This window comes from Asterias amurensis, chromosome 17 (assembly GCF_032118995.1).
Source record: "Asterias amurensis chromosome 17, ASM3211899v1".
Lineage (NCBI taxonomy): Eukaryota > Metazoa > Echinodermata > Asteroidea > Forcipulatida > Asteriidae > Asterias > Asterias amurensis.
In genome coordinates this window covers 6,375,395-6,400,342 of record NC_092664.1, presented here as the reverse complement: position 1 = coordinate 6,400,342, position 24,948 = coordinate 6,375,395, and the positions used below count along the sequence as shown (strand labels likewise).

Here is a 24,948-nt window from a genome sequence, read left to right as displayed (position 1 = left end):
AATAAACAAAACACATTTTATTGATATTCAATACATATTATCAGAAATAAATGACAGCAAAATTAACTGTTTTATTTGAATTCACTGCAGCATCCCTTTAACCTCTTGGAATATAAGATCTTGGAGGTTCTGTATCCAACCAAGAGGAACTCAGAATCCAGGAATTACCCACTGTCAAGTGCCATCCCTAATATGATCTTACCATTATGTAAATAAACCTTTATTTGCATAACTTTATGAATTTATTTTTATATAGCTTATTAAACATTCAACAGTGCAACCAGCAATAATAGGAAGAACAATAATAGTAATAAATAAATAATAAAACATATTTATATAGCGCCAAATTCATTGCAAAAATGCTCACAGGAGCTTTGCAACACAACATCAAACTAAGAGAAAACTTACATCTATACATGGCAAGAAACCTATTTAAAAATTATGGTAATAAAGATGAATAAACGCAGGATTGATCACTGCACAGACATGCATAGCAATAAGCCATTTACAAGTTAGACTTGAATGGAGTCTGACACCTTGCTCAGTCTTTAGTCATGTTAGTAAATGCTCAATTTGATATTTGATATTGTCAGACTACATAGCGTTGCTTGGTCATATTTGGTTCGTTTCAGCCTCGCTACAATGGTCAGCGTGCTGTATCGATACTGCAGCGTTGACCGGGGGTTGCGATACACACAGTTGTAAAGACTCAAGCAAGCAATTCACTGGTTTTCTGTCCTTGTCCTGGAGCTTTGTTCTATCTGACAAAAACCTGCTTTTTACACAAGGCGAAAACTCCCTAGCAGAGACCGCCCTCTCTGGCAAGCGCATTCCCCACTCGGCCTGCAAGGGCCGCCAGCAGTGCTCCGATGGGGAGTCGTGCTGGCGCCCCCTACTAGTCAATCGGCACAGCCACTGCATGTACAATACCTCGCGTCCCTGGGAGGGAAACACTAAAAATCAACGCTGATTGGCTAACAAAAGGGAAACTGACTTGGTCAATTTTTAAATATTTTTAAAATAATTGTTGTTATGTACAGTTTGTTGATGATTTACATTTTTATTGTAGGCAAAGAATGAGGAGACTTTAAGGAAACTGTCAGCTGAATTGACATCTTCCGAGATTGATCACAAACTATGGATAGAGCAACCAGAGAATTATGCAACGTGCCTAGCAGTCAAGCCGTATCCTAAAGAGCAGATTCAGAAATACTTCAAGAAGCTGAAACTCTACAAATGATTGTACAACAAAACCAGGTATGTTTTCATTCTTATTTTGTCACATCATATCAACGTGTTGGTGAAATTGATCACCCATCTTGAAGGCACTGGACAGGTTTGGTAATTACTCAAAATATTTGTTAGTATATAAAGTTACTTGGTAACAAGCAATGGAGAGCTGTAGATTTAGTATAACACATTGTGAGAAGCAGCTCCCTCTGAAGTGACAGTTTTTGAGAAAGAGGTAAATAATAAAAGACTTCAACTGAGGTCTTTTATGTTGCACTGAAAGCTTACAAATTTGCGCAACAAGGTTTTTTCTTTCTTTCATTATTTTCTTGACACTTCGCTGGCCAATTAAATACAAAGTATTTAGGTTCTTTCTATTGGGAATATTAAAGTTCTTACTACCGTGGGTACATACATACCGTGGTTAGGTTCATACTACTGTGGTTGCATTTACATGTAGGTTCTTACTACCGTGGTTAGATTCTCACTACAGTGGTTAGGTTCTCACTACAGTGGAATATTAAGGTTCTTTCTATCCTGGTTAGGTTCTTACCTCCGAGGAATATTAAGGTTCTTACTACCGTGGTTAGGTTCTTACTACATGTACCTGTGGTGGTTAGGTTCTTACTACCGTGGAATATTTAGGTTCTTACTACTTGGTTACATGTAGGTTCTTTCTACCATGGAATGTTAAGGTTCTTTCTACTGTGGTTAGGTTCTTACTACCATGCATGCCATGGAATATTTAAGTTCTTATTACTTGGTAAGGTTCTTAATACCATGGAACATTTAAGTTCTTACTACCGTGGTTGGGTTCTTACTACCGTCGAGTATTTAGGTTCATACTATCCTGGTTAGGTTCTTACTACCATGGAGTATTTAGGTTCTTACTACCGTGGAATATTTAGGTTCTTTGGCCGAAAGTATTTTTCTTGTTGAAAAGAAGTATATCACTAAAGGTTGTAAATTTTGAATCTTGTGACAGTCAGTTGAGTGTTGTAGGTTCTTTAAGGGACAATTTTGTACAGCAATTTGGGGTAGCAAGAAATTTATTCTGAACTTTTTTCGTGAACTTTTTTTGTCTCCAGCAAGCTTTTACTACCCAACCTTTCCTTAATAGTATTTGTCTTCTTGAGTATCAGTGATGTAGATTGTGTGCCTGCTTCATCACTCTGCCCCCTTTTCAGTTTGCCCCGCTCATCTCTGCCTCCCTCTCGGCTCAGTTTCTTACACCAGAGCTTGTAGACGCGCTCATTACACATGAATGAGAAGAAGATGAAGACGCCTTGTAAGGAGTTTAAGATGATAACAAAGTACCATAGAGCCTCAAGATGACTGAAGGCTGCTGCGAATGAGAAGACCCATGTGAAGCCCATCAAACTACCAATCTGTTATAAACAATGGCACAACAACAAAGGACATTATTAACAACATAAAAAAAGACTCAGAAATTACACAAAATCTCAGACCAGCACCGGACCTAGGCTCAATTTCATGGTACTCAAAATAATTATTAGCACAAAACCTTTCTTGGTGACGAGGAATGGGGAGAGGTTGATAGTCTAAAACGTTGTGAGAAACGGCTCCCTCTGAAGTAATGTAGTTTTTTGAGAAAGAAGTAATTTTCCACAAATTTGAATTTCAGACCTCAGATTTAGAATTTGAGGTCTCGAAATCAAGCATCGGAAAGCACACAACTTCGTGTGACAGGGGTGTTTTTTCTTTTATTATTATCTCGCAACTTCGACGACCGATTGAGCTCAAATGTTCACTGGTTTGTTATTTTATGGATATGTTAGGATACACCAACTGCGAAGGCTTGTTTTTGACGATTACCAATAGTGTCCAGTGTTTTTAAGCAGAAGCAGGGAATTCTGTACTTACGTCAAGCGTATTTCACAGGTTAGCAAGGATTTTAAACGTTAATACTAGGCTTTATTCACTTACTTGTACACAGATGGGTGATATAAAATAAATAAGTGAAATAAACCCACTAGTTAAACATTAAGGGTAATTTGCAAGTCAGTCCACTCTGGATTGATGTATTGTCTCTCACCCTCTGTCTGACACTATCCGACCATTAACGACCATCACGTTACTTAAATTATTTAACAGAGTGATCACAATAAATAAAAAATGAGTATATAACTAGGTACTATAATAAAAAATGATAATAATACTTGTGTGCATCTCTGTGTAACTGAGCTTGTGGTTTTATGGTGACACAGCCCAGGGGATATTAAACACTCATAGGTTGAAAGATTGAGAGCACAAGCTACATATCATTGCATTATTACTGGAATTAAGTTCCATTTATGCTTCTCAACTTATTTCTTCTTATAATCAATTTCCTACATTCACTATAAAAAGTCGGAGAAATTCTCAAAATGTCATTTTCATGAGCATTATAAGTAACTCTTTACCTCTCTTTAAATGAGTATCACTTTGCCTCTCCTAAAATGAGTAGGTCTTAACCTCTCTTAAAATGAGTCAGTCTTTGTCTCACCTAAAATTACCTCTTCGCCTTTCCTTAAATGAGTAACTTTTTGTCTTACCTAAAATGAGTACATGTAACTCTCAGCCTCGCCTAATGTGTACTTCTTTGCCTCTCTTAAAATTACCTCTTAGCCTCTCCTTAAATGAGTAACTCTTTGTCTCACCTAAAATTAGTAACTCTCAGCCTCACCTAATGAGTAACTCTTAGCCTCTCCTAAAATTACCTCTTCGCCTCTCCTTAAATGAGTAACTCTTTGTCTCACCTTAAATTAAAAACTCTCAGCCTCACCTAATGAGTAACTCTTTGCCTCTCCTAAAATTATCTCTTCGCCTCTCCTTAAATGAGTAACTCTTTGTCTCACCTAAAATTAGTAACTCTCAGCCTCACCTATTGAGTAACTCTTAGCCTCTCCTAAAATTACCTATTTAGCCTCTCCTTAAATGAGTAACTCTGTGTCTCTCCTAAAATGAGTTACTCTTTGCGTCACCTAATGAGTAACTCTTTGCCTCTCCTAAAATGAGTAACTCTTTGCCTCTTCTTAAAGGAACACCTTGCCTTGGATCGGACGAGTTGGTCTATGATAAACGTTTGAAACCGTTTGTTATGAAATGCATATGGTCAGTACGATGTTTTAAAAGTAGAATATAGTGATCTACACAAGTATCACTCAAAATTGCACGGTTTTCATTTTACGTCGCGAACTAACAGTAACATGGTCGGCCATTTACAGGAGTCAAATTTTGGACTCCCATAAATGGCCGACCGTGTTTGTCGACAAGGTTAAACGAAAACCACGCAATTTCGTGGCATATTTGTGTAGATCATTGTATTCTACTTTTACAACATCTTTCTAACCATACCGATTTTATAACAAACGGTTATAGAACGCTTTTCAAAGACCAACTCGACCGATCCAAGGCAATGTGTTCCTTTAAATTAGTATTTCTTTGCCTTTCCTAAAATGAGTATCTCTCAGCCTCACCTAATGAGTAACTCTTTGCCTCTCCTAAAATGAGCAACTCTTTGCCTCCCCCTTAAATTAGTATTTCTTTGCCTCTCCTAAGTCTTTCCTCACCTCATCTGTGCCGGTATAGTATAAAATGATGATTTACATTAGTACAGAATACACTAATGATACTGTAATAGTAGGAATAGGGCAGAGTTAGTGAGAGAGTTAGAAGTGTCTTGCTAAAGGACACAAGTGCCATGACCAGGATTTGAACTCTCACTCTGCCAAACAGAAACACCCAAGCTTGAGTCCGGTGCTCTTATCCGCTTGGTCACTTGCAATTGAGTCACTCTCAGCCTCACCTAAAATGAAATTTCTTATACTCACCTTGATGTAAATGAGTAACTCTTGAACTTTCTTCTTTGTCTCAGATATCTCTTTGGTTGTAACCTGCATTCCAGCTGCATCCTTTTTGGTGGTTCGAATCCCAGCTACTGTCTTACAATACAGAATGATGTTAATGATTAACAATATTGCTACAGGCAGACCAAAGGCTAACAAGTTTGTTAGCCCATCTTTGATCCAACATGCATCTTTATTTCCGTATTGGAAACTTGTACACCGACAGAAATGCACAGCAATGCATGGGATGACCACTAGCAGTGGTGATCCCCATGCGTACAGCATATACAGAAGGACTGTTGTTGCGTCGCTGTGGAGTCGTTGTAGTCTAGCTCTCGAGCCAAATGTTTGGAATAGATCCAAGGAAAGAACGTTCATCCAGCAAAATGCCGTCAACCAGAAGTAATGTGCCATGACAGCAAGAACTCCGCATAGCTCGGAGAGGCTGGTCGCTAATCCACTGAACAACAGCAATGTCTGTGAGATAAAAAGGGCTACAACAAGACTCATGATGGCTTTACTCGTGCGATTGCGCAGCGTTGGAAACACACAGTATGTGAAGAATGTTAATGCACAGGCTACCAACGACAAGATGGACCCAGTGGTGCTAAGGATAACTTGCGTATTGGAGTAGGAGAAGAAAGTTACATTGTTGAAGAGAGTATAGTTTGATTCAAACGTTGAACAAACTAGGATCCCATTGCTATGATTCAGATAGTCGTTTGGACCATACTGCTTGCCCGTCGGCAGGTAGACAATGCTGTTATCACTGTGCAATGTGAATGAAGACGCGTTGAGTTTCACCATTGAGCAAGACGCTAATGCTGATGCATTCACGCAGACTTCAAGGGTCGTCAGTTTATTGGATGCTCTACTCATCAGTGTGTACTCTGTTATGATGTTAGCATCTCGCAGGTTGTAGTGACTGCTTGAGTTCCCAAGATGTATCTCCACCAAACCATCCTTGATCGAGAACTGCTTGAATTGTTGCGTGTGACAGTTAATGGTCCCTGCGTGGTTTTGTGTGAATGTAAGCTTCCTCACATCACAGTCAACCATGATGTCATTAAGGATTGGATGCTGTAGTGAATGGATCTGTGTGAGTTTAAGCAGGGTTGCGTCATCGCTGCTACAGAATGATAACAGTTGTATTGTGTGATCAAGGCAGTCAACATCGTACCCATCAACCATCCAGTTCTCAGTATCATTAACTACCTCTGCAAGACGTTCCCGCACACACTGCGCTGTCTTGGCCATCTCTACACCATCCACACAGTCAGCAGTCGTTATAGTGAGCGTGACTTCTTGCATGGTGTTGTTACACCACGTAGCTGATTTATTATCGATATCCACTACGCATCCACGATCCTCAAGTTTGAATCCAGCATGGCAAATCAACGGCTGACATAAGACAGTATCAGGGTTGTATACCTGACGCGGCGGACAAGTCATTTTCTCCTCTTGTAAGATTGTTCTCCGTGTCATAATCTTCATGGTGTTCTCCGAACCAAAATCCATGATTATTGATAAAGGAACCAAGTTACCGCCTATTCGTGTTCCCCTTTGATAGGTCTTGATGTAGAATGGAATATCTTGGGAACAATTGATGCTGTCTTCTTTGTTAGTGTCCAAGCTACACTTGAAGCAGTGTGGATTCTTGTAAAACAGATTCCTATTTTGGACAACTGCTGTGTAGGAGGCGCAGCCTGCTCCGAATTCTATCTGGAGCTCTGGTGTGCTACATGATGCTTGCAGATTTGGAAAGCAAGGTCTCGGAGCAGGGAACTGGTTGGACAAGCGTGGTGGATGCACTTTCGACTGGCAATATGTGTCTAAAATTAAGAGCTTTTCTTCTGTGGATGTGCCTTTTAGAATCAAATTTGAAATGTTTATACGTGGCTTGCATTGCACTATTTGTACCGTCCAAGCGGTAAGCATTGTTAGGTTGATGCCGTTACAGATGCCACAGTGCACGTTGCGATACAGAGTACCACTTGCTGTGTCGGTAACTGGTATCCTAGACACCATGCTGTCACTGATGAGCGTCTGGCATTGCGTGACGACGTCAAGATTGTCGAATGTATCTGGACAAGATGCTACCATCCAATATCCGAGTTGCCATGACAATATATCACCAATAGTCTCTCCTACACAGCTCAAGTTGCTTTTTGCAAAACCACTAAAGTTGTCTAAAGGTTCTTGTGTACAGGATCTGTTGTAGTCATGGCAACAGTCGTCGAAGAATGGACACAGATTATCACATTGGCAGAGGCGTTTTGATCCAGCTGTACATCCCATTCTATCACAAGAATGTTTCTGGTCGCAAACCGCAGTAGTTTCATTCCCAACTGTCGTCAAAGTAACTGGAAGAAAGGAGAAGAACAAACAAACAAATAAATAAACTTTTATCTACAATTCTGGTATAAATTGTCACAGGTTTGGCAAAATTAGAGCCAACAATTTCAAACTATTGTCAAACAACTTTAACCTCAAACAAATCCAACCATCCAAAATCCAACGGTATGTTTTTGTTGGACCGAGAACGACACTAGTAAAGTGGTTTGCTTTACAAGGGATCATGCATACTACCATTATAAGCGTCCAACAGTTTGGGTGTTGACTACTGAACAAGTAAACTGTTTTTACAATTAAATGATGGTATCAAGCATACCACCATAATCAGAGTCCAACAGTTTGGGTTTTGAGGTACCGTAAGGTGTTTGACCGAGTACTGCACTAGTAACTGACTATGTTTTACATAAGAATCAGGCATACCACCATAATCAGTGTCCAACAGTTTGGGTGCTGAGTTACTGTATGGTGTTGGACTGAGGTTTACTGAGGCACTAGTAAACTGATTGCAATAAAACTAAGAGCTACTATAGCTGAGTCACATTGAAAGCTGTTCTGCCCCATAGAGTTATATATAAGAACTAGAGAGCGCACTTGCCTATATACGCGCCCCGGCATGCGCCCAGGTGGCCATTTTCTAAGTTGACAAAACTGGCATCTCACAGTGTGTGTTTGTGTGTCCATTTTGTAAAGTTGAACAAACAGCATCGCGTGAGCGTTCAATAAAAAAAACCTCAAACGTGTATTTCATATTCAACGCGCGTGCAGAATGACGCGCTTGTCATCTTGCAGTCCGGTGGCGTTTGTGCACGAAGCATCACTCGTGCGCCCTCTAGTTCTTATATATAACTCTATGTTCTGCCCGTACTCATTCCAAAGGTCACATTTGCTTTACATGAAATGAGGTGTACCACAATCAGATTCCAACAGTTTTGGTGGTATTTATGGTGTTGGATTTTGGGGGAGTAAAGTCCTAGGTAATCACTGGGTAACGGTGCTGTGTGCTTTTTTTATCTGCTTTTTCAATGCTACTCAAAGCGTCTTACAATGTTGTACTACCCTTGTTCATTGGTCCTTAATCATACCTGAAAACCATCTCAACTCCTTTGGAATATGCAGCACCGGTAACGAAGTGTTGCTAATCATTCACACCTACCAACCTTATAGCCCCTCGCAGGTACCTATTAAATTTTGCACACTGCTTTACTCCTGGGTGAGGAGAAGCATTTCATGTAAAGCATGGACACAGTTTCACAACTGGGATTCGAACCTAGTTTCGTTTGACTCAGCCGCACAAAACTTGTTGCCCTATATCGATTGGATGCAAATGGAGGGCGGGGGGGGGGGGGGGGGGGGGGGGGGGGGGGGTGGGGGGGGGGGGGGGGGGGGGGGGGGGGTAGGGGGGTATAGAATGAAAGAAGTACAGAAATTTACCATGTTGAATATTAGGTGTAATAGTAACTGGACACAGTTCCACAACTGGGGTTCAAACCTACTTTCATTTGACTCGGCCGCACAAAACTTGTTGCCCTACATGCCCTAGATCGCTTGGACGCAAATGGGGGTGGGGGGGGGGGGTGTGTTTAGAATGAAAGAACTACAGAAACTCAACATGTTGAATATTAAGTGTAATAGTAACTAACCATTTTGTTATGTCAGTAGCTGTAGTACTTTCTTATCCAATAAAAAATATATAAAATATTCTTCTTGAGTTTTTGGGTAACTTTTGGTTATTAAGATTGCGGGGAATTTCTTCATGTGGTACAGACACTTGTCAGTGAGCAATTACCACAGAGGAAGTCCTGATAATATTGATTAAAGATTAACTAAGTAAAATCAACACAAATACATAAATTAAAGAATATAAACAAATATAAATATGAACAAATGAAATAATAACAAAAAGACCAAGTAAACCCTGCAGGCTATTCTTAAATTTGTTATTTATTTATTTTTATATTTTTATATTAATGAGCTTTTTTAATTTATTCTTTATTTATCATTATTATGATTTTATTTTTGGCAATTGCTCAATGAAAACTTGGTAAACTATCCCCGCTTCCACACCCATAACACGATCACTCCTGTCGTTTCCAATACACATTAAGTCCATATGGATTAGATGTTGCCATATGGATTAGATGTTGCCAAATTATGGTTTCAGGTTCTTAACAAAGAATATATGGAACTTAAAGAATTTATGGTTTCAGACAGGTTCGTTAAATTTATGAGATATGGTTTTTGGTTTCGAAATGTGTCTGTTTTTTTAATGGGATTTATTAATTCATTTGGTGGGCATGTCAGTGATAACCGGGACAGATGTGAAAGAGTCGCGCTGTTGCTTTTCCAGTAAACATCCTCTGATAATTCTGAGTAAACTGACAGGAATTTTTGTGGTTAGAATTAAAGTAGGATTTGAAACTTTGCTTAGTGGAAATACGATATGGAAAGGTTTGCGGTAACACCATGTAATGACTATCTCTAATGAGTTGTGGTGGTTCTGAAAAGAACCATTGGTTTCAACTCGACGTTTCGGTCAGTATGCTCTGATCGTCTTCTGGAGAAAATGATCAGAAGAAGACGATCGGAGCATACTGATCGAAATGTCGAGTTGAACCCACAGTTCTTTTCAGAACCACCCAATTCTTTAAAGGTAGTGGGCACTATTGGTAATCACTCAAAATAACTATTACTTATAATTAGCACAAAACCTAACCTGGTAACGAGTTATGGGGAGAGGTTGCTAGTATAAAAAATTGTGAGAAACGGCTCCCTCCGAAGTGACATAGTTTTCGAGAAAGAAGAATCTTCATCGATTTTGATTTCGAGACCTCAGATTTAGAATTTTAGGTCTCGAAATCGAGCAATGAAAGCGCATAACTCCGTGTGACAAGGGTGTTTTTTCTTTCATTATTATCTCCTTGAACTTCAACGACCGATTGAGCTCAAATTTTCACAGGTTTGTTACTTTATGCATATGTTGAGATACATCAAGTTTGAAAACTGGTCTTTGACAATTACCGATAGTGTCCAGTGACTTTAATAGTCACTAGCGGGATGCCGCGCTTCGCGCGGCACCCCGCTAGGATATAATAATCCTTTACACAAATATTTCGAAATATGGGTGAGGGTGTTATACGCCTCTCTCAATATTTATGCATGGCGTCATAATTCAAACCCAAAATGAAGCTATTTCGCACGTCCACCACTACTTGCAGTGGCTGTACCCACCTCGTTTTGGGTTAGACGACGTACCTTATGCATCTAGAAACTATAAGGCTCCCCCGTGATCCTTATAGGGGTCTAATATGTTGGGCCTCCCTAACGTTACACGTTTTTCAAATCAGCGTTGATAGGTGAAACTGACCGTTAGCCAGCAATAACTAAAGTTTCTTTTGTACCACACTAAACTTTCTCCACACACTCGATATACATTCATAATGCTTGCATTTCCTTGTTAAAAAACATCGCCGAAAATGACATTTTACGTCCCACGATACATAGCGTTGCTACAGCCCTATAAATAAAGCGAATTTTTGGAACATGCTGTGTGCCACAAATCTAATTTATCTACTGTTTTTTGTTGTGTTTTTTTTCGGGGGGGGGGGGGCGGGGGCGGTAAGAGCGTAGGCCTCTTTTTAGTTTATTCTCATCTAAATTGGTCTTGTAAACTTTCTGGTCAATAGGCTGCATGTATAACGGGAGCACTTAACGTGAACGTCAAAAAAGTGTTTTGCAGGCAGAGATGCCAAGTCCAGAGGCCAGCTATGTGTGAGATTTTTCAAAGCTCAACCCCCATTCCCCCGGAAAAAAAATTCCAGTTTAAGAAGGCCTTTTTAAATCGCCGCCCAACCTTTTTATTTTTTTTTATTTTTTTTTTTTTTATAAATAAATAAAAAAATGTGAAATTTAATTGTGGACAAAAGGTGTTTCAAAATGCATCAAAAACCTCCTCAGAATAATTAAAATTCACTTGAGGTACACATGAGATGTTGATGGTTAATGTGGAGGTTCGATTGTGTCAGATTAGTTCCTTCCAAACTTGAAAAAAATAGACTAAAAATGATGTCCAAAATCAATAGCTCACTTCTTCTGCCTGTTGTGTCTTCGCTAGTGGAGCGCATTTCAACGAATTTGCTAAAAGAGTCGGAACCTACTTGTGCGCAATAAGTGTTTTGCGCTCTGCCGAATATGAGCTGAACCTACTGGATGAGCAAAAGCGTGCGCAATCTGCAAATTTGCGCTCTGTTTGTACAAATTTTGTACAAAAAATGTCGTTACTTTTTTTCCCCCGATATCGCCCCAATAATGGTTGATGTGCGTGTGAGCGTGAGACAGAGCCCAAATGCGTGAGTCTCACGCCTAATGCGTGAGACTTGGCTGGTCTGGTTTTGTTTTATTGTCACTTTGGGCTTCTTGCATCTCGCGAAATTTGAACGACAAACGACACAATTTCTGACCGCGTTCATGTTCACGCTGCTCTAGGAACAAACCTCCATACATCCCATATCTCTGGAACCCTATATCGTACAAACTAAATAAAAACGATAAACTCGTCCCCACTCCTTAATTTTCTCTAACTTATTTCACTTTCAGAAAGCATGTCAAGTCATGTTTAGGGTTTGTTACGTCCAGTTTGGGTCAATAGACAAACTCCTAAAAATGTACCCCATTCAGCCGCACGAGGTCTCTTTTGTTAATATTATCTCCATCAGTAACCAACCCGACGGGCCGATGGCTAAATTAGGCTTCAATTCAACATGGATTTGGCAAAATGTACATTCTGAGACCTGACCGACACACTGCTCTAACCAATTTTGTGAATGGACTTATTCAAAAGAAAACTTAATGTCCTTTTGCTTAACAACTTTGACCAAATGCAAAGCAAAGTTCTTTTTTTACAGCTTCAAAACAGCCTTTGACGTACGTGTATAGTTTCACCATAGAGTAAGAAGTGGTTTCACAATTCTACCTCCATGGTTAAACTCTGAAACTGCAACATTATACCTCCATGAACAGACCGTATTCTAAAACGGTAGTTATGTACGCATTTGAGTTTACTGGCAAAAGGTCCAAGGTCGCCACCCACTGTCAACCTAAAGTGGTCCCACGGCGACCTTCTTCACCAAGCAACAGGTGGCCTGTCTCAAACCAGACAACACACCGCTCACAATACACTGACCAGAATGGCTCTTTGTGTAAGGCCCCCCCCCCACCCCAAAATGTGATTAATTGTAAAGTTCCCTTAGACACCTTCCAACCTATAGCCGGCCCTACCCAACGTTTCCAAATTATTAAGCTTCCGTTTGATCCAATCCTTGTCCATCATGATAATTCTCATGCCGTTTGGAAGAGAATGTTTTTTTTACAAATATTCTCCATTTAATCTTTTCAACAAATGAGTCACCCGCAGAAGGATTTCTAGGAAGTCTGACAACAACGTCGACCAGTGGTTGACACATGGTCGCCTGCGAAACATCAATCTACGGTACTTCATCCATTCAATGCAAATTCGTGAGATTGGTTTCGGTTTTGTCCTGCTCTTCGACCCTTTCGACCCTGCGCGGCAATGAATGAACCAATCCGGAGAACCATGCTTAGTACAACACGAAAGTAACCTGACCAAAAAGGGCGGATCGAATGGTGGGTGGGTGTGCAAGGGGCAATGAATGAACCAATCCGGAGCACCATCTGCGAAACACTGTCCAATGAGTCGCCTGTCAGAAAGATTTCTAGGAAGTCTGGTAACAACATCGACCATTGGTTGACGCACGGTCGCCGCCCAAACTTCCTCCAATCACATGACTTGTAAGTGCGAGTTTGGATCCGGGTTTTGCAGACTTGCAACCCGACGTCTGAAACCACACAAACGTATTGAACTCCACACAAACAACCGTGTTGGATTCCTCAAGGATGCCATACCACTGGACCTTCTAATTTTCAATCCAAGATGGCGCAGGTTACGCTTTTAATAGTATAGATTACATAGTGTTACCGCAAACCTTTGCATATTGTGGTTAGAATTATTAAAATGAAACACAGTCAGTGATGTACCACTTTGTCCCTGGCACGTTATCAGTTGCTGGCACGCTCTCACTTTTTGTTATAAAGGGGTCTGTGTCACGTTTTGATAAAAACGTAATTAAGAAGTATGCACTGCAGCATTGGAAATAAACATCTCACTTCAGCAATATCCAGACTGTCACTCGTCAACTTAACATTTTTTGTGTATGACTTGGGATCTGGGGCTAATTTCATAGAGCTGCTTAAGCAAAAAATTTGCTTAAGCACGAAAGAAATAGCTTGCTTTTACACATGTTACTGGCCAAAATTTCATGCCATATATATTGCTTTTGACTGGTATTTAGCTGTTGTTTACTTAGCATAACAATTGGGTTGAGTCTTGGCCGTTACTCTGAATTTACTAAGCAAGGATGTTTCTGCATGAGCAATTTTTTTTGCTCAAGCAGCTCTATGAAATTGGGCCCTGTACAGTAACTGTTGGTAATGACTCTGAAAGTTAATTCCTATAAAAACCTATTACTTGGATAAGTACAGTAACTTGGGATAGTACAGTGCATTTTGAGAAACTTTTCACTTCGAAGTACCGCATTGCGGTTATAGGAAAATACCTCACTTTGAATATATTAGCTGCGTTTTTCTTTTTCAACTTGGTAGAAGACCAATTGAGCCCAAATTTGCTCAGAAAAAAAGGTATGCATTAAATTGGGATACACCAAGTGAAAATACTGATCTTTGACAATTACCAAACGTGTCCACTGCATTTAAATAATGTAAAAGACCAGTCTTCTCACTTGTATCTCAATATAGGTCTATATTCATAAAATAACAAGCCTGTGAACATTTGAACTCAATTGGTCGTCCAAGTTGCGAGAGAATAATGGAAGAACAAACATCCTTGACGCACAAGTTGTGTGCTTTCAGATGATTGATTTCGAGACCTCAGCTGAGGTCTCGAAATCAATTCAAATATTTGAGTGAGGAATTACTTCTTACTCAAAAACTACGTTACTTCAGAGGGAGCCGTTTCTCACAATGTTTTATACTATCAACAGCTCTCCATTGCTCGTTACCAAGTAAGTTTTTATGCTTATAATTATTTTGAGTAGTTACAATGCTGGCTAACACACAAAAGGGGGTGTTTGTCTTTGCCATTAAATTACCTTTTATGACCCGCACGAGCTTTTACCAAATATTTGTTATTCAATTGGGAATCAATTATAAACTAAATGAAAGTGATAATTACGGTTCTCGTGAATTTCCAATTAATGTGCAAACCTCGAGGGTGTTCCAAATTGCTTCGGTTATAAATGGTCGGGCTGGCGCGAGAAACAAAGTCACGCACTTTAACGTCTCAAATTGTCATAAAACACGCGAGACTTGCGTGATAGATTTACCTTGCAATCAAAGTAAAACTGGTTACATTACGCAAGACATTTATAAAGACGTTAACGTTACGGAAATGGTAAGAAAAAAATCACAGATTTACATAAAACTTACACGGTCTAATGATGATGATGATAATAGAAAACATCCCTTGAAATATTTCTGTCTGAAATGTCATTTTTGATGAGAAATAAATAAAACCCATTTCCCGTTTGGATTTGATCGCGCATTAGTGAACGTTTTATTCATTTGTTTTTAAATCGATGTCATGCATTCAAAAATAATCAGTGTAATCGGATTTTCTCGGGACCCAGATGGCCGATCGATCTCAAACTTTTACAGGTTTGTCAGTTTATGTATTATGGTGGATATAAAGATAATACACTGACCAACTGTTTTGTTAGCCAAAACCAACTTTGTCATGTTCCTTTAAATGCACCATACACGTTCGGTAGTGTCAAAGACCAGTCTTCACACTTGTGACAAGTATCTCAACATATGCATAAAATAACAAACATGTGGAAATGAGCTCAATTGGTCGTCGAAGTTGGGAGATGATAATGAAAGAAGAAAAAACACCTTTTTCACACGAAGTTGTGTGCGTTCAGATGCTTGATTTTGAGACCTCAAATTCTAAATCTGAGGTCTCGAAATCAAATTCGTGAAAAATTATTCTTTCTCGAAAACTACGTTACTTCAGAGGGATCTGTTTTCATAATGTTGATAATATCAACCTCTCCCCATTACTCGTTATCATGTAAGGTTTTATGCTAATAATTATTTTGAGTAATTACCAATAGTGTCCACTGCCTTTAAAGCATTTTTCATTCAGTGAAAAAGTTTGTTGACCTCTATGAATCCAACGTTTGAATATTACAACTTAAAGACTGACTCCTAAATCACAGTTGTTTATTTTCGTTGCCATGAAGTATTTGACAGATATTGTGGATGTAATTTGCTTCTATCGATGAATAATCCTATCTAAAAATGTCAACCATCCATTAAGTTTTGTTTATAAGGAACAAAAAATACAAGTTAAGGAAAGTGTAAGATAACAAAAGTTGCACGCTCAGGATGTGGAGTTGAGTATTGGACAACTTTCACTGTTTATTTTTGTTTCGGGAGCTATAGAGTGCTTCATAATGTTTTGGTGTACATCTGAACTTTTGATACTGTCCTCCAACATTGCAGCTTATAGAATACAGTGTGGCTGGAATCTGGCACCAAAAGCCATGGCGAATAAGCGCGTAAACGAGAACAATTTTTTTTACATACTGACGAATAGGTTTAAAATGTTATAATTGTTTATTCCTAAATACCTCAGACAGTTTCGCTATTCCTATTGGTGGAGAGCGCGTCACGTGGGTGTGTATAAACCTTTGTTTATGACCGGTAAAAAGTGTTAATTCATGGGTGTGACACGGGACCTTGCACCTGTTCTTATAAGACAGTTTCTTCATTCCTATTGGTCGAGAGCAACGGCTGAAACAGTTGTGCCACATCACGCTATACGCGCGACGCGCACAGCATTCCCTTATAAGGAGTTGTTTACCCGAGGGCGGCGGAGGGCTTTACCATTTCATAGCTGGAGGGGTGGTGAGGTGGTTGTGTTGAAAGAAATCATTGAACAATTTTTTTATAATTTTTGCATTTATTTTACTTTTTGACCAAAAAGTGTTGATGTTTTTGACCGAAAAAGTATTTATGAATGGGAATCAAAGTGTGTTGAATCGGTTTTCAACTTGTGGTTTAAACCCGCCAAGGCCTGGTTCTATAATTTACCTCGACTTCGTCTCGGTAAAATTATCAAGAACCAGGCATCGTTGGGATTAAACCACGTAGTTGAGAACCTCTTCACCACACATTGATTCCCTTGTTTTAGATCGTTTCATTTTAAATAAAAGAAACAAATATCTTCAATACATTCGTAGAAACATACCTTCCATTTCGCAAGTGATAATGTAAAGTAGAAAGATATGAAAGCAACGGATGAATATACGTCAAAACTTCAAAGTGGATTTACTCAGAATGCACTTTTTTCCCGATTCGCCACTATGAGAAAAATGCGACGAATTGAAGCTTAGAATACATGTGTGACTGGAGAATCTGTGTGTCCAGCACCCCCCCCCCCTTCCCCCCCGGAGATTGTGTGTGTGTCCTGCGGCATAATTCACAAGCCTCGAAGTGTGATGCTGTCAGATGTTCAGGCGATAGTGGGGATGTCACTATTTTGTGAAGAAATGGACGAGCCGTGATGATTTCGACCGGCCCTTGGCCATATTCCAAGAGCTTTGTAAACAGTAAATAGTGCTGGAATTGTATAAGCTAAGCAATACTAAGCATGAGATAACAGGCACTGTTATGACTCCTAATGGTGTTTGCGCTGGTAACCTTTTTGGGGGCAAATCATAATTGTGCTGTGCTTCTATAACCAAAATCCCAAAATAATGTAGGTGATTGTTGGGCTTTTACTTGCATATAATTTTACTTAGTTACGTTTCAATTCGTGATTATCAATAATCTAGATGAACTTATTTATTGATTTGTGCTTAGCTAGTTTTTGTCATGCCTATAAGCAACGCTATGCAACTTGGCCCTGGTTATTTCAAGGAGGAATGTTAGCCTAAAACAACTTGAGAATTCCAGTAAATATTTTATACCCACCACAGCCCCTGTCCAAAGTTATTACTTGAGAATTCCAGTAAATGTTTTATTACGCATAGCTACTGTCTGCAGGTTCACCGTCTGCCGTGTGGTAACAATTTTGTCATTTTCCATTATTAATGATCGAATAGATGGCATCACTCATTTTTAATGACTTTGAACATCGTATTGTTTATAAAAAAAACTCTCTTGTCGTTTACATCCGTGTCTTTCAGCCTTAACTTGATTAATATTTCCCCGAATAAGTCGTGGACGGGTGAGCTACGTACGTGCCGGAATTCTTTTAAGTGCGCGTTAGAAACTGCCTAAACATTAAACAAATTGTCCACTTATCCAACATATAAATTGCAGATTTTTAATAATAAAACGGATTTTTAAACTCGTGTAAGTTGTTCTGGGAAGCCATTAGCCTGAGATGTGGTTGACATGCTTCGAAATTGTTGTTCATAGATGATCACTTATACGTCGTCATTAGATGATCAATTAAACCCTTGAAATTGTCAATTTCGATCGGCAATATTTGTTTCAAAAAACTGAGCATGAGTTTTTAATGATTGGTAATGATGTCTGTCTCTTGAGGTTTATTTAGGAAGTGTGTATTTATGGTAATTCATGCCTGTTTGTTTGTTTTGGCTGATTGTTTGTTTGTTGGGGTGTTTGGTTGTTGGGTGTTTGTCTGTTTGATACTTGTGTGCTTACAGTTTTTTTTCTTAAAAAACCTAGGGCTTGAGTGGTTGATCCTTGAAGACAGTATGGTTTGTACTAAGGATAATTATCTGTTTGTTTGTTTTTTGTTTGTTTGTTTGTTTGTTTGTTTGTTTGTTTGTTTGTTTGTTTGTTTGTTTGTGTGTGTGTGTGTTTGTAGGTATAGGAACTGTACTTATGGGGTGTTTTGACATCATGGGGTGCATCCTAAAATGTTTTTAACAGGAAAGGAAAGATTCATAGACAACGCAGGGGAAAGCCCACATTGTCGCCCTATAAATGGGTTGTTTACACTGGGATGGACTGAACCAAACAATGTTTTTGAAATGAAAGTTTCAAGGAAAGAGATAGTAGAAACCATAGGGGGAAATCCCGAAAATGTCGCTCTACACGATGTTGTCTGTCTGAGTTTTTTTTCAGTGTTTGTTTGTTTGTTTGATTGTTTATTTGTGTTTGTGTTTTTGTTTGTGTTTATATAACAGTACACGGATGCCTAAAAAGAACTTTGTTATAATGAGCAGTTAAATATATTTTTGAAGGAGGTTCTGCATGCTTATAAGGAGTACATATATTGTGAAGTCCTGAATATCTTTTCTATTGTGTTTCTTTGTTTTTTGCTGTCCGCATAACAACTTCCCTGTTATAACGAGTATAACGACGTTATAAAAAGCACAGTTATATATAAAGAGGTTCTGCTTATAAAGAGTACATTCTGAAATCCTGAATCTCATTTCTACCTTGTGGTTGTTTGTTTTGCTGTCCCTCCTCTTATAACGAGTATATAACGTCGTTATAGAGCCCAGTTATAAAGGGGTTCTGCTTACAAAGAGTACACTCTGAATCTCGGTTCTGATTTGCGGTTGTTTGTTTTGCTGTCCTCTCATATTATAACAAACTTCCTTTTGTAACGAAACTATGAGTAGACCTTGCTATTACGGAAACTGTAGGGCCAAATATTTCATAAGCAGAAAATACTGCTTGACAAATTTCTTTGCAAAGCAAAATAATGAGTCGGGCACCAGCCACAACAATGACATCTTATGTAATTTGGGCTGGTAAAAGAATTCTGCAAAGTAATACTATTCTGTGTTAAGCGATTTTTTTCTTCTTACGTTTTTTATAAGCTTTCTGAAATTGATGGCGTCACCGTTTAAGCCCGTTTACTGTTTGCCAACCTGACTAGCCGTACTGTTTGATACTCTGGTCCATTGGTCATTAGATCGTCTGATTAGAAATTGTAATAAGTCTAAGTGGGAAACGCTGGCAATCTGACTAATACTATCATTGAGAGACTAATTTGTTACTCCTGCTGCATAACAAAAAGTAATTATCGTAATGCATATTTTGTCTAATTGTATTTTCTAATGACCATTAAGCCATTTGTCCACCTCTTCTAGTTTTCAAGAAACATATAAAAAAAATGGTACATCATTGGCTACTTGATTAGTTATTCCAATTATCTAGTTTTCATGTCACAAATCTTGAAGGGATGATACATCATTGGTTATTGGATGAGTACATTAATTCCAATCCTCTATAGTTTTCAAGAAACATATCATAAAGGGATGGTACATCATTGGTTATTGGAAGAGTACATTCATTCCAATCCTCTAGTGTTCAGGAAACATCATAAAGGGATGGTACATCATTGGTTTTTGGAAGAGTACATTCATTCCAATCCTCTAGTTTTCAAGAAACATATCATAAAGGGATGGTACATCATTGGTTATTGGAAGAGTACATTCATTCCAATCCTCTAGTTTTCAAGAAACGTATCATAAAGGGATGGTACGTCATTGGGTTTTGGAAGAGTACATTCATTCCAATCCTCTAGTTTTCAAGAAACATATCATAAAAGGATGGTACATCATTGGTTATTTGAAGAGTACATTCATTCAAATCGTCTACAGTTATCAAAGTAACATAATCATAAAGGGATGGTACATCATTGGTTATTGGAAGAGTACATTCATTCAAATCGTCTACAGTTATCAAAGTAACATAATCATAAAAGGATGGTACATCATTGGTTATTGGAAGAGTACATTAATTTCAATCTTCTATTTTCAAGAAACATATCATAAAAGGATGGTACATTATTGGTTTTTGGAACAAAATCTTCTATTTTCAAGAAACATATCTTAAAGGGATGGTACATCATTGTTTATTTGAAGAGTATACTCATTCCAATCCTGTTTAGTTTACAAGAACATAATTATCATAAAGGGATGGTACATCATTCATTGTTTTGTTTTTTTAAGAGTATATTCATTCCAACCCTCTAGTTTTCAAATGGGCAGGGATTATGTGCACGGCTAAATTAACAATGTTGACGAGCAGACTACGAAAATAGAAATCAAATATTGGCACTGGGTTTCACGTTTTAAAGGAACATTACAGAATTTATAAGAAACAAAATCGTGAATAAGATTTACATTAAACTTTACACGGTCTATGATGATAGAAAACATCCCTTGAAATATTTATGTCTGAAAATAAAACTAATTTCCCGTTTGGAGTTTTATCGCCCAGTGAGCGTTTTATTCATTTTTTCCTTTTTTTTTCAACGATGCCATGCAAAATATGTAAATGGTTTTCACTATATTCTCGGGACCCAAATGGCCGATCAATCTCAAACTTCTACAGCCCCCGATTTCACGAAACTCATCGCAAGTAGCGACGCATCGTAGGGTTTGCGATGCGTCGCAGACCTATAAGACACGTCGCGGCTGCGACGAGTTCGCAACTTACGACGTGTAACCGGTCGCAACTTGCACTTCGTGAAATCGGGGGCAGGTTTGTTAGTTTATGTTGATGGATTATACAAAGTGCTTATACTGCCAGCAACCGTTTGTTAGCATATATTTAGCGCATTTGTATTTTTCCTGGATCGTTCGGTTCACGTGTCATAATATTCAAAGCGCATTTGACGTAATTAAGTTGAACTCCAGAATGGCACATCGTTTCATATTCCACGGGGGCAACTTGGCATTCCAAATATTTCTTGAATAACAACTTAATTGTGTGATATAAACATCCATGCTGACTGAAGAAATGTATCGTATAGAGTGAGCCACAGTCAAATCCTCCGGCGTTGAAGAGTACTTTCATTCATTTTCCCCGAACAAAGATATTGACTAATTAGGGAGACCACCACATAGGGCTAGATAGCTCAGTTGGTAGAGCGCCGGCACGTTAAACCGGAGGTCGTTGGTTCAATTCCCGCTCTAGTAAATTTGTCTTTGTTCATCCCAAAATCATTTTAAAAATGTACCCAGTCAGTTTCCCTTGTGGTTTATTATTTGATATATATAATATATATATATATCAAATAATAAATCACCTTTAGACCTTCGAGTTTTGTTGTCGCGAAACCAAAACTAAATTCTTTTGCTTATTAAAAAAAAAAAAAACTATTACCATTTTAGGCAAGAGTATTTCAAGGGAAGATTTCCCGCATGACCGTCTTTAGACCATGTACATGGACGTTTGTTTTCCTTCGTTTCCAATGGTATGCATACCTTTCCTTTATATAGTGTCTTGACGGTTGGTGGCATTGACATGCTGTGCCATTATATTTATAGGCCCACTAGCAGGTTTACATGTTATAAGTGGTATTGACATTAGGCCTACATGTAGGCATGGTCATTATTTCATGTCATTGAGAACAATAATAATAATAATAATAATAATAATAATAATAATAATAATAATAATAATAATAATAATAATAATAATAATAATAATAATAATAATAATAATAATAATAATGATAATGATAATGATAATGATAATGATAATGATAATGATAATGATAATGATAATGATAATGATAATGATAATGATAATGATAATGATAATGATAATGATAATGATAATGATAATGATAATGATAATGATAATGATAATGATAATGATAATGATAATGATAATGATAATGATAATGATAATGATAATGATAATGATAATGATAATGATAATGATAATGATAATGATAATGATAATGATAATGATAATGATAATGATAATGATAATGATAATGATAATGATAATGATAATGATAATGATAATGATAATGATAATGATAATGATAATGATAATGATAATGATAATGATAATGATAATGATAATGATAATAATAATGATTACATTTATATAGCGCTTTATACTAAAAATAAGTTTCTAAGCGCTTCACAAAAAACAAATATAAATGATAAGTAAGCAAACGGGAAAATTAAAGCTAGAAATATACAATAGTAAAACAAAAGGTACACTAAATATTCAGTATAACAGGCTATTTAGAAGAAACCAATATCATTAGACTATGTTAGACGTTGTTATAAATTTGCTGTTCAAGATATGAAGTGTTTGGTTGAACATGGCATATTGTGTTGGAGAAACTCTAGATTTGTTATGCCTTAAATGGCAGCAAACCAGTGGCAGTCTGTGGGTGCGTTCGTTTAGCTTCCCTGGGTCAACCCCGGTGTGTGGCGGGTTTTTTTTCCAGGACGAACGTGGGTAATTATCTGCACACGTTTGTCCTGGAAAAAAACCACGCCACACACCGGGGTCGACCCAGGGGAGCTAAACGAACGCACCCTGTATCTGCGTGTGGTGACGTCATGGCGTTGTAGATGAGTTGTTTTTATTCCTGAGTGATAAAGGCAGTTTGAGGAAACACACAATAAATGACCCTTATACAGACACCGATTTAACCACAAACAAAATAAGCAGGAAGTACTTCGGAACTCTACTCTGCTTTATTTAAAACAGTATTTGATAGCTTGACATTTTCACCACAGAGTCTTTCTCGAAGGTTAAATCAGAGAAAGACGAAACGTCAGGCCACAAAACATTTTGCTGTTGTTGCTTCATTGAAACTATATGTCCTTTTGGTTGGTAAGCAGTGTGCAGTGAACGATTGCCTTGTATAGCAGAGCAAAAATGCTACGCAAAAATGTGTCGGTTGCCTTTTATAAATCCTCATTTGCTACTCAATATTAAGCATTCTGTGTGCACAAAATCTGTCAAGTTGAAATATTTTGCTATGCCAATTTGCTGGATGAAATCGTTCCCCGGTTTGCAACAGCTAATTAACAGGGCCTGAATTTCTCATTTTGGAAGTGCACAGCAATTTTCTTCTTTAATAGAACAAAATTAAGGGGGGACACGTCTACACGAGGAAAACGTAAATCTGTATTGAAACCTCGCAAAGGGTTAATTCGAGGATTGTCTTCCACTTTACTCAGACATGTTTTGTAAAGCTACAGGCGTTTGTTGTGTCAGTGTGGTTGTAATTGCCCAGCTTTGTCAAATATTTGTGTGGGATCACAAGTAAAAAGGTTTCTTTACCTTGCCCCCGGAGAATGATGGAGTTGTTATCACGAAGGAATTGCTATGGTTATATAAACACCCAAAAGGTTGCTGTGAGTCGATGAGGGTTTTGGATTAGAATGGTAAGAATGCTGAGGCTATAATACTACAACTTGACACTGTGGGGGGGGGGGGGGCTCCGTACCCTCCATTAAAAGCTACATGTGTGTGTGTGGACCTGAGAACAGTAGAGGTCCACAAATTGAAGGGACTTGAAACACTATGTGGACTTCGACGTTCACACAGTGATATTCAGTGTTGATGAATAGGACTTTCCTTAAGTGTAAAACAAAGGAATGCCCACACAGTGACTGAAACACACAGCTGTGTGTGCTGATGTGGGTTTACCCTCCATGTGTAAATCTGGGTATGGGTATTATGGGTATAATGGATAAACCTCCATGTATTAAACTGGTATATCATGGACCTCTGGCTGGGTATACCCTCCATGCGTTAATATCGGTATGTTGATGTGGGTATATATACCCTCCAAATGGTACACCAGTTTAAAATGTATACCCGATGAATATACAACTAATTCAATCATGGGTTTTATCGACTAGAACCAACTAGAATTGCCCTTACAGTACAATACATTATGACAAATATTACAGTACAATACAAATATTACAGTACAATGACAAATATTTGCACAAATGACAAATATTTGCACAAATATATTTATTCATCTGATGCGTTGAAATTTGAAAAGGAAAAGAACTGTTCTATACTTTTTCTTACCATCTGTTGATGACAAAACCTTCGATGATGCAAATGTTGTCGCGACGATGACAATTGTCACAGCTAGGACGTTGCACCACGGCATCGTGATCTTCTACTCCTCACGGTCTCAACTCAGAACTTGCACTTGAACTTGAACCGACTGTAATAAACAAGCTTGGATATACTGGCAGTGATTTCAACTTCACGTGCTAAACTTTTGAAAAAGATTGACCACAAAAGGCATACATTCACAATAATGGTACACCGTGTGCGTCTTGATGAACACAACTCTGTGTTTCAGTTCTGCCCAACGTACTTTGCATCTGCACGTAGTGTTAACCCGATGCAAAGGAACATTCAACAGGAATTGGTGATCATGAAACTATCACTGACAGAACACACGTATTAGACCTTGCTCCGGAGTTGGGGCGCTGTTTTTGCTAGCGTGCATTCGGTATAGCAGCGTAAAATATTGTAGATTTTTTCTTTGGTTTTGGTTTCAAACTATAATATTGTCAGCATCACGTGTTAAACTAACGCAAAATAGAAAGTTCAACATAACGTTTTAAACACACGTACCGGATGGGGCGCTGTATTGTTTCGATAATAACACGTAAGACAGTATCCTGCAGTCGGTCTTTCTATT

General features: G+C 38.3%; 2 protein-coding genes across 4 annotated transcripts in view; one reads left to right on the top strand and one right to left on the bottom strand.

Annotated features, from left to right (window-relative positions):
* Positions 1 to 24,948, top strand: part of LOC139949680 (putative peptidyl-tRNA hydrolase PTRHD1) — a 54,674-nt gene that overhangs the window by 5,461 nt on the left and 24,265 nt on the right. For 2 of the 3 annotated variants that reach the window (XR_011787564.1, XM_071948152.1), the window contains exon 3: positions 1,070 to 1,257. Coding sequence is in view for 2 of the 3 variants with exons in the window: in XM_071948152.1 (XP_071804253.1) it covers positions 1,070 to 1,240 (171 nt within the window). In the remaining variant the exon portion in view is untranslated. Of the gene's footprint in view, positions 1 to 1,069; positions 1,258 to 5,107; positions 5,236 to 24,948 lie in introns of those variants that run through there. The other variant, XM_071948151.1, reaches the window with a different exon arrangement.
* On the bottom strand, positions 1,241 to 24,899 carry LOC139949676 (uncharacterized). The gene is made up of 3 exons (XM_071948144.1): positions 24,321 to 24,899; positions 5,064 to 7,441; positions 1,241 to 2,618 (listed from the first exon to the last, which is right to left on the bottom strand). Exons 1-3 carry the CDS (start codon positions 24,403 to 24,405, stop codon positions 2,280 to 2,282), a joined length of 2,802 nt encoding a protein of 933 aa, XP_071804245.1. The 5' UTR covers positions 24,406 to 24,899; the 3' UTR covers positions 1,241 to 2,279.

What these genes read in the sequence shown, in the direction of transcription:
- LOC139949676 (XM_071948144.1), bottom strand. Translation starts at nt 24,405, where the DNA reads ATGCCGTGGTGCAACGTCCTAGCTGTGACAATTGTCATCGTCGCGACA. An exon ending in GGTTTTGTCATCAACAGATG is followed by an intron (nt 7,442 to 24,320) that starts GTAAGAAAAAGT and finishes CCTTTCTTCCAG; the next exon opens with TTACTTTGACGACAGTTGGG. An exon ending in AGTTACTCATTTACATCAAG is followed by an intron (nt 2,619 to 5,063) that starts GTGAGTATAAGA and finishes TGTTTATAACAG; the next exon opens with ATTGGTAGTTTGATGGGCTT.